Consider the following 8,355-nt stretch of genomic DNA (forward strand, 5'->3'; position numbering starts at 1 on the left):
CATATACACTACTGAGCCTCGACCTAAATTTCATATTTTATATGATCTTTCTGTATTTGTTTTTGAACTACAATGTGTCCTTAGCCATTAGGCTATAGTATTCATATAATATATGTCTCTTCACTTAGCATCCTTACTTATTCTTGCTAGTTTGATAAAAATCAAACTAAATATATGACTAATCTCACTATAAAAGGCAAGATAAATAATACATTCACTTTCAAATTAATTCATTTTAAAAATCAACTCAATTCATTCATCTTTGAATAATTAAAATACTACCTAAAGTTAAACACAAACAGATACTTGAAAGCACTTCCTCTTCAGTCAAATAATGAAAACCATCGTATTGGGTTATCCCCTCCTTTTTCAGGAAGTATGCTATAAATCTCTTCTTACTTTCTTTTTCTTTGGCTTTGTAGCATCTTTCCAAGCACCTATAAAAACCAAAATGCATAACAAATTATAAACAGGTTGCAATTCAATGGTTTTTTAATGTGAAGTAGTGTAGTAATTCTCAGCCCCTGAGGATCAGTGGTGGCAGCTGGACTGCAGCATGGCATTTAACTGATCCCCTGGAGAGCAGAGGTAGCTGCAGAATAGCATGACCCTTAGCTGGGCCCCTGGGGATAATAGTGGTAGCTGCAGTGCAGCATGAACTTTGGCTCAGCCCCTGGAAAATAGAGGTAGCTGCAGAGTAGCATAACACTTAGCTGGGCCCCTGGGGAAACTAGTGGTAGCTGCAGTGCAGCTTGATCTTTGGCTGAGCCTTTGGGAAGCAGAGGTAGCTGCAGAGCAGCATGACCCTTAGCTGGACCCCTGGGGAAACCAGGGAACACTGTTCCCTGGGAAAACTAGTGGTAGCTGCAGTGCAGCATGACCTTTGGCTGAGCGTTTAGGAAGCAGAGGTAGCTGCAGAGTAGCAGACCCTTAGCTGGGCCCCTGAGGAATCTAGTGGTAGCTGCAGTGCAGCATGACCTTTGGCTAATCCCTTGGGGAGCAGAGGTAGTTGCAGAGTAGCATGACCCTTAGCTGGGCCCCTGGGGAAACTAGTGGTAGTTGTAGTGCAGCATGACCTTGGCTGATCCCTTGTAGAGCAGAGGTAGCTGCGGAGTACCATGACCCTTAGCTAGGCCCTTGGGAAACTAGTGGTAGCTGCAGTACAGCATGACCTTGGTCCAAGCCCCTTGAGAACTAGAGGTACCTGCACAGCATCTTGATACTTACCAGGCCTATGGGAATGCAGCGCACCATGATCTATAGAACCCCCAGAAAAGTATAATTTTCTTTTCTCAAAAACATTTCACTGCCTAATCCTCTTAATGAGACTTTAGCATGAGCACCAGTATACTTCCATCGTGTCATTAACATTTTTAGCGCTTACCTTTTTTCTCTTCTGTATTAGTTTCATGAGCCTGTGACTCAGGTGGTGGTACAACTGCCTCAGTTGGCTCTGGTTTTGGGTCGACTGAAATTGCCTCACTTGAATTGCTAGTCTCAATTGCAGGTGGCTCTGTAATGGAAAGTTCAAAATCATCATAAAAAAATTACCACAAAATATGCTGATGTAATATCATTAAGATCAGAAAAGAATCAGGTTTTATTTAGAGTTTTTAGGATGCTAATGCTCTAACCAACTCCCAAATCAATCAATCAATCAATAAATCAATCAATGATGCTCCAAATCCAAGTGTCTTTATGAGTGTTTAGGAGTGGAAAGTTGATCGTTTGGGAAACCCTGTTCTCTCTCTATAACCAAGTCTAGGATGCTTGGAAGAGTAGTAGCATAAGGTCATAAGAAAAATATATTTTTTATTTTTTTTTTATTTTTTTCTTACAAGTACACTTGCCATTTACAGGATGGAATGATGCATTTATAAACTGTGTCTGTTCACAAGGCTTTGGGAGTGGAGTTGTTATTTGTAAGAAAAAACCTTGCAGTGACAGAGTTTGACCCAGGACCCTTGGATTGGAAAGCAAGCATCTAAACCACCAAGCTACAGCCTGTACAGTTTAATAAAACCCAGAAACCTGGTACATGAAAGCTAGCTTGAAACACAAATCACGGTCATGCACAAACATGTGAAATTATTGTGACACTGTTATTTTCAGGGAGTTGTTTTGGCTCCAAGAGGAGTTATTCTGCACCCAAAAAAAAGTGCAAGGGTGGCTCCTTGAAGATAAAAGTAAAAATGCTTAAATTCAATTTTTTTTTTCTGTTGCAATACATATTTATATTATATAAAAAATAAATATATATTATATGACATTCAATGTATTACCACTCACCAGGTGTGACTTCTATTGGAGCTTCTTGTGAAGTTCCTTCATTTGATTTTGATTTATTCTTTGATTTTTTCGTTTTCTTCTTTGATTGACTGGGTGAGTTTTGAATAGCTTCTATGGCATCAGTTACTGGTTGTTTAGCCTCAAAACTCTGTTCTGAATTTGATGGTTTGTTGTTTACAGCAACTTCATCTAATACTTGTTCCTTTTCAGCAGGATCTTCACTATTAAGCACCTTCTTCTTTTTCTTAGACTAAACAAAAATTAAGTGATTCAATAAAAAGTACAATTATGCCAACAAACAATCAAACCATTTATAAATGAAGACAAAGAAACTAATTTATCAACTGAGAGTATATTAAGCAGATGATATGAACTGACCTATTCAATGATCACAAATGTGTGAAACTCTGAGTTACAATTATCTTCTTATACATTATTATATTTTTATTTATTTCTTTAGGCGCACACACGCAAAGAACTGGCAATAGCAAATATATCACTTAATATTTGTACTGTAGGTGACAATCCCTTTGACAAGACAAACATACCCACAATGATGCTTTACAGTGCACAAACTAATCTCAACATGAGGCTTAGGAAGTGGAGGAATTGAACACAGGACCCTGGGATTGGAAGGCAAGCATCTTAACCACCAAGCTATTTAACTCCGCAATATTACTATTCATTAAAGGAAAAATGCAAACATCAACAGCTGAACACACCATCACATACAGTATCTTTTCAGTTTAACTGATAAAATTTGCTGAGATACAGATAAGGTAATGTAAAAATGCTCAATTAATATCAATACCAATATAGCACTAGCCAACTGGTGCATACAGCATGTTATATTCCTGTATGTCAAATTTGCATTGAAATACTCTCTATAAGTATATTCTACAAAAACAAGCTCTCGTAATAGAGTATAATAGAGGCAGATCTATTAATCAAACAGACGAGTGTGTCTAGAGCTCCTCTGTCAGTAGAGTATATATTGGCCCCAACAGCTGCCATACAAACAAGATGAGGGCAGTATAATAGAGGCAGTAGAGTATATTGGCCTTAACGGCCGCCCATTCAAAAAAGATCCATTAATCAATCAGACGAGTTCTTCTAGAGCTCCTCACCGGAGCTAAAAAAAAAACCTGCACTGCTATTAATAATTATTCAATGTAGATGTAAATCAGTTTAACATTCAGACAACATAAACTAACCTTCTTTTTACTCTTTTTAGAAGCATCATCTGCAGACTGTTCAATTGCTTCTACTCTCTCTGCTACAGGCTGAGATTTCAATTCTACAGAGTCAACTGCAGCTTGATTATCTGTGATGGTCTGTGGTGGAGGTTCAACATCTTCACTCCCAATCTCCTGTATATTATATATATACACTATTAATTAACCATCTATAATTCTAATGTTGGATCACTTATGATCTTCAGTGCTAAAATCAAGTTTCTTAGCAAGTTGACAGATACAGGAAAGGGTCTATCCACCTACCCACTCCCCACAACAAGTCCAAGTACATTTTATCTTGCATAGTACATTGCTGATATCAAAGGAAAGAAAAATTATACTTATTCACATAAGACAATGTTTTGTTAATTAATCACATGTACCATGTAATATTTAATGTGCTCAGTGTTACTTCCAAGATATTCCTACTAAAATCACCATCTTTAAAGAGGTGAATTCAGACCTTGGTTAAAGCTGGTACAGCTGATATGCAAATACAAAAGATATGCACAAGGCCACATTGACAGATAAGCTCCACCACCTTAGAGCCTGTGCACAATGTCTACAATATTATATATCTATGTTACAGGCCTCTGCGATGTGTGTTTTAAACATAGATACTAATCTTACAATGCGCCTTCACAAGGACATGTTGTAGCAGGTGATGCATGCAAAATTTTCCCCAGACTGTGTCTGGTGTAAATTAGTTGTGCTAACCTTTGAACTTAAATCAGACTACTAATGTACTGATTAGGTTGGCAGGATATTTAATTTATTACAGAAATAAGAATAGAAGTATGAGAATATTTATACTGGAACACATAGGGAAATCACAGTATTGAGTAATATGGGATTGAAGCTTTTATATTTGATTTTAAAGCAACATTGCCACACAAGTTTTTAACATGAAATCCTTTAATGTCAGTTAAAATATCAACATTCTGACATTCTCCTGTGATATGCTGCCATGAAGTAATTTGATTTTCGGTTGTACTACCTAAAGTTTTTGTAATATTCTGTTGTTATGTTAATGAATTCTGTGCTTCAAAATGTAAAGAAAGAATAAATGAAAAGAATAATATGCACATTAATATTTAGTAGCTTGATGACCATGGATCATTAAACAAAGAGAAATGTACAGTAGTACAACCAATTTGTATACCTTCTCTGGGAACTTCTCTTCTGGAGCTGGTGATGCATCAACTTGGCTCTCACTTGCATTCTTCGTTTTACCTTTCTTTGGGCTTTCCTTCTTCTTATCTGCTACTGGTGCTTCCTCTCCTTGCTTGCCATCATCGGCATTCTTCTCAGCATCCTTAGGACTCTGGGAAGTCACCAGTACTTTCTCCTCTTCTGGCTTAGGAGGAATCTTATCAACCTCATCTCTTGGGCTTTCCGGCTGCTTAGGTTCGTGCTTTTCTCCCAAGTGATCATCCTCAACTGGTTTCTTCTTCCCTTTCTTTTTCTTTGATGTCTTTTCAGAAGTAACGGCAGGTTTCTTTACTTCAGGTACTGCAGCTTCTGTTGATTCAACTGCTTTTGTGACCAAAACTGGCTCAGTAGCCTCTTGATTATTGGTCTACAGAAGAGAAAACAAATAATAACTTCACTAATAATAGTCTATAATTTATTTAGATTTATAATTTTAATATAAAGAAATAATAATACATTTTCAAAAGTAAGCATTAATCTGACTATACAGTAATTAGCTGGCAAAAGATATTAGTGGTAATGTTATCAGCTGCCACTTTACTACAATAATTAAGTAAACAGTAACAGTACACAGTTTAAAATAAATAAACTAGTTGTTCACTAGTAAGATTATTAGAGGGATTATTACCTCTTGCAGTGCATTGCCCTGTGATGCTTGTTTGTTTTTCTTGTCCTTCCGTGATGATACGGTGCTCCACTCATTCTCACCTGTAACAAAAATACAGTAAATTGATGTGGTACAATGAATAAGTGTATCCTGGCCAAAATATAAATAATGGTGATTGAAGATGATAAAGATGATGATTACGATGATGATGATGATGATGATGATGATACTGTAATGACGAATATGATGAAAATTATGATGACGATTAAAATGCATAATGAAGATGATTATGATGAAGACAGTGATAATTGATGATAATAGACAATGATTGATAATGATGATGATGATGATAATGATGATGATAAAGATAATGATGATGATGATTGATCATTGATAATAATATCTGGTTAAACCAGGTGGTTTCCACCGACTAATACCAAGTGGTTGGCGCATCGATTGTGGCTTGGACTCCAAACCTTCAGGTCAGGGGTTTCAAAACTCTCGCTGTGCAAGTTGCTTAAGTCCTTGGGCAAGGCACTTTATCTACGTACCTGGTACCTGGTAGGATGTTGTGGCATTGAATGTTCATAGTTTTGTGCGCTAAAGAAGTAGCGAACGACCAGGGATACTCTTGGAATCTTGGAATTGGCTCCTTGTAAATGTTTGAGTATTATTATCATTACACTAATCTTACCATTTTCTGACTCCAAGTAGTCTTTCAAGTTCCTAACATCTTTCTTGAGCAATCCTGGTGCAGGTTTTGTAGAAGCCTGCTTCTTAGACTTGTTAGACTTTTTTGGTTTAGTTTCCTTCACTTCAGTTACAACAGCTTCCTTAACAGGAATTTCACTCACAGTCTGTTTATTATTTTGCTCAGGTTTCTAAAAATTAATATATAATGTTAATTAATCATTATTTGCAAATGGCTACTCTGGATTTTATCCTGTGTCCCGGTATCAAGGCCACTGGTGAAAAGGTTTGTTTAATTCCTTATATTCTTTTGTTTTGGCAATCAAATTTCTATTTGGCTGGTTATTTTCATATTAAATTAGGTAATTTGCTAAATATCGTTTTGTCCAGCTTAAACCCTGCTCAATAAGCAGGTAAGAGGTATGGCATCATCCTTTGCTAAACATACTGTGTAGGGCATTCTCATTTTCAAAGAAAACAAATTAGAATCAAAACAAGAAAATGAACAAGCAATCTACATAAGGTGCATTCAGCGCTTGACCCACTAATATGTGTATAATTACTAAACATCTGATATGCATGTACAGTGTAAATGATCATGCAGAGGTAGAGATAACCAAACCTTATATTACTATACAGTAAACCTATTTTAAAGTAATCATTTTTGCTTAATAATCAAGAGTCCATTCCCAACCTGGAAGATTTTTAATAGTAACTTGGAAAAAAGCTTCTACGGTACTATACCTACTGTACTGTAACACCTACAACTTTAGTAAACTACAGAAAGTTGGACCAACATCCCTTTCCTTAAAGTATAGTTTGACATACTGTACCATACCTTTAGGCTACAGTAACTAGGCCTAGTTAAAGTAATGTATAAGAAAACGTTAATAGGAAATTCATATTGTTCCGACATGTCATAAGTTTTTTGCTGATCATAAAGGTTATGATCAAGACAGCTCCCCCGGATTTGTGTAAAATCATCGGCCCAATATTGATTATGATGTAAAAATTAAGGAAGTGAATATATTTACGTGACCATAAACAAATCAGTAAACGATATATTTATGTGAAATAAATAACACATGCGCAGTCAAACTTGCATTATCGGTCACATAAATTTATCGATTCTGGTTAACTTTACAGTATGAATGTAGGCCTAGGTGTACTGTACCATGAATCCACGGTGTACGAAAATCAAATCTTTCCCAAACATGTAGGTGTTTATAGTCACGTTAAAATACTGTACATTAACTTGACCAAACAAATTTTTTTAAAACAAAGGAGTTTGTACTCTTTAAAAAGTCATTCCTTAATTAAATATTATCAACAAATATTCAAATCAAATAGTTAGCAACATAGGCCTAGGTCAAGCCAATATAGTAGTATTGTTTTTGGCCCTACCTATGCCTATGTATATATTATGAATATATGCCCATTTTTTCATTATGGATACATAAATTCAATTTTTTCATTATTCATACAAAAAGCGAAATCATCAAGCAAACCTTTGAAAGATCTTATTATAATAAGTATTATTATTATGCTCACATAGTTTACCTTCTACACAAACGTATGGTGTGCATATCTACTCCTAGGAATAAACACCAATTTTATCATGCAAATCTAACATATGGCAAGCAACGGGCTAGGCCTACCTTCTTCCGTTTCTTCTTCTTTCCGCTACCCTGCTGATCACCTTTCTTCTCGTCATCAAAATCAAAGCTAGGCGGCTGGCTAGAAGACTTGAAACCGAATGCAAACACAAGACCCAAAATTAGCATAACACTTACAATCGGAATGGAAAAATGGAGAGGAATTACATCGTTCAAACCCTTCACCTCCATGATTGCTAAGTTAATACAGATGAAAATTGAACCCTATTCTCATATGAAAAAAACCCTCTGTATTTTTAGCGTCGCCGACGTGTGTTGTTTTTTGTACACTGCACTCTTCGACGCGTTTTTAACTAACTCTGAAAACGACGTGTGCATTTATGTCAAAGGTTAAGATATTATAATATGGTGCGTCATATGAGCATTACAAAATATAACAACGTAGGAGTGACATAAAACAAAGTTGTGGAACATCCAGGTACATCAACATTTTAAAATTTAACGAAACATAAAAATCATAAACTGGTACTAAAATATTGAATTCAACCATAGCATTATTGTTCAGAGATAAAGTGTTAACATTCTAAAAAAAAAATTTCTATAAACAGTAAAATGCAATCTAGGCCTAATAATGGACGCGGAGTTTTAAGATTGTATGTATATAAAACTATAAGTTAAATAAAAATTTTAAAATAAATAAAAATAA

General features: G+C 35.7%; 1 protein-coding gene across 1 annotated transcript; it reads right to left on the reverse strand.

Moving 5' to 3' along the window:
* Positions 1–160: 160 nt before the first annotated feature.
* On the reverse strand, positions 161–7,932 carry LOC117113234 (uncharacterized protein DDB_G0286299-like). The gene is made up of 8 exons (XM_033256526.1): positions 7,692–7,932; positions 6,038–6,224; positions 5,365–5,444; positions 4,687–5,103; positions 3,504–3,659; positions 2,290–2,539; positions 1,385–1,513; positions 161–437 (listed from the first exon to the last, which is right to left on the reverse strand). Exons 1-8 carry the CDS (start codon positions 7,878–7,880, stop codon positions 382–384), a joined length of 1,464 nt encoding a protein of 487 aa, XP_033112417.1. The 5' UTR covers positions 7,881–7,932; the 3' UTR covers positions 161–381.
* Positions 7,933–8,355: the final 423 nt, after the last annotated feature.

The sequence above is a fragment of the Anneissia japonica genome, unplaced genomic scaffold (assembly GCF_011630105.1).
Source record: "Anneissia japonica isolate Jap-2015-1 unplaced genomic scaffold, ASM1163010v1 scaffold287593_len981703_cov172, whole genome shotgun sequence".
Lineage (NCBI taxonomy): Eukaryota > Metazoa > Echinodermata > Crinoidea > Comatulida > Comatulidae > Anneissia > Anneissia japonica.